Source organism: Charadrius vociferus, unplaced genomic scaffold (genome assembly GCF_000708025.1).
Source record: "Charadrius vociferus isolate BGI_N301 unplaced genomic scaffold, ASM70802v2 scaffold2, whole genome shotgun sequence".
Taxonomy (NCBI): Eukaryota; Metazoa; Chordata; class Aves; order Charadriiformes; family Charadriidae; genus Charadrius; species Charadrius vociferus.
In genome coordinates this window covers 2,861,466-2,863,114 of record NW_009647595.1, presented here as the reverse complement: position 1 = coordinate 2,863,114, position 1,649 = coordinate 2,861,466, and the positions used below count along the sequence as shown (strand labels likewise).

The 1,649-nt window shown below is 46.5% G+C and overlaps 1 protein-coding gene across 1 annotated transcript in view; it reads right to left on the bottom strand.

Annotated features, from left to right (window-relative positions):
* MTBP (MDM2 binding protein) overlaps positions 1–1,649 on the bottom strand; it is a 32,550-nt gene that overhangs the window by 30,231 nt on the left and 670 nt on the right. The window contains exon 2 of the mRNA XM_009881037.1: positions 1,131–1,211. Within this exon, the coding sequence (XP_009879339.1) occupies positions 1,131–1,211 (81 nt within the window). The remainder of the gene's footprint in view (positions 1–1,130; positions 1,212–1,649) is intronic.

Sequence of the window (1,649 nt, the reverse complement as noted above, 5' to 3'; positions counted from 1 at the left end):
ATATTAAAGAGAACTGGCCCCAGCACCAAGCCCTGGGGGACACCACTTGTGACCGGACACCAACTGGACTTAACTCCATTCACTACTCTCTGGGCACGGCCATCCAACCAGTTTTTCACCCAGCGAAGAGTATACCTGTCCAGGCCATGAGCAGCCAGTTTCCCCAGGAGAATGCTGTGGGGAACAGTGTCAAAAGCTTTGCTAAAATGCAAGTAGATAACATCCACAGCTTTTCCCTCATCCACTAAGTGGGTCACCTTGTCATAGAAGGAGATCAGGTTGGTCAGGCATGACCTGACTTCCACAAACCCACGCTGACTGGGCCTGATCACCCTGTTCTCTTACATGTGCCGTGTAATGGCACTGAGGATGATCTGTTCCATGACCTTCCCAGGCACTGAGGTCAGACTGACTGGCCTGTAGTTCCCTGGATCCTCGTTCCGGCCCTTCTTGTGGATGGGTGTCAGGTTTGCCAACCTCCAGTCAGCTGGGACCTCCCCGGTTAGCCAGGACTGCTCATAAATGATGCAAAGATTAGATTAGATGAAAGAATTAGATGACAGCTGTGACAAGATGAGCCTTAACAGCTCAACACGATATCCAAACCAAGTACAGAACCAAGAAAGCATTTTTTAACAAACAAAAAAAAAACCCCGAACACCCAACCACTAAAAGTACTACAGCAGATCTTCAGAAATTTATTTTAAGGTGATAAAAGGATTTAATAAATATTCATGGATTAGGGTTCTGAATTGCTACCCAACAGATGAATATTGCTTCCACTGAAAAAATTGGAAGGCATCAGAGGAGTAATGAAAATATCAAGCTGCGCATTCATGAGAATGCGTGGGGATGAGAAACAGCCCTTTCCTACTCTACCATGCTAAGATGGATTGGAATTTGTCAGTCTTTCAAAACCCTTGTCCTTCCTTTCTTGTGCCCAGTTTATCAGGACATCAGTTCTCCAGAGAAACAGCAGCAGCAGGAGCAGTCCCATCGGCAGGTTTAGTCATACTGCAGAAATTGAGTTTCCTTAACCTTCTGACTTGTTTCACCCACATCGTAACACGTCCCTAAGGCCAAGGCCTTGACAACATTTGTCTCACCTTACTGCACATTACTGCATTTACCTGGGAACGCGCTCACTTCTGCATTTGTAGATGAGTTACAGCTTTCTTTCAGGAACTGATAAATGTTTGCAGCAGTCCCAGCTGAAAAAAAGATATTTTCTTAAAACTACCGAATCACAGAAGTTGTCTTGCTTCTTTCTTACAAATGCAGTATAAAATTCAGTTTAATATTAGAAGTTTAGTTTAAAGAAGAACCAACTGTCAACTACAGGTTTGCAGGAGTTTAAAAAGACACGTTTTGTAAAATTCTCGTTACAGTAGTGCACATCTCAGGAGCGCTCTACCGAGTTATGTAGCAGTGTCGCAACAAAACACGAAAACCTCCAAGTTTCTGAAGGTTTCAGTCATTAAAAAATGAGGGGGGGAATGTTTAACGCAGTAGGGATCCAGAAAACAAGATGCTAGTGCAGATCCCCGACCAGCGGCCGCCCTCATGAAGCCAAGCCCGGACGGCCCCGCGGCGGGCGGCTCCACACCCGGCGCGGCCTCCCGCCCCCTCGGGCCCGTCCCCCCACACCG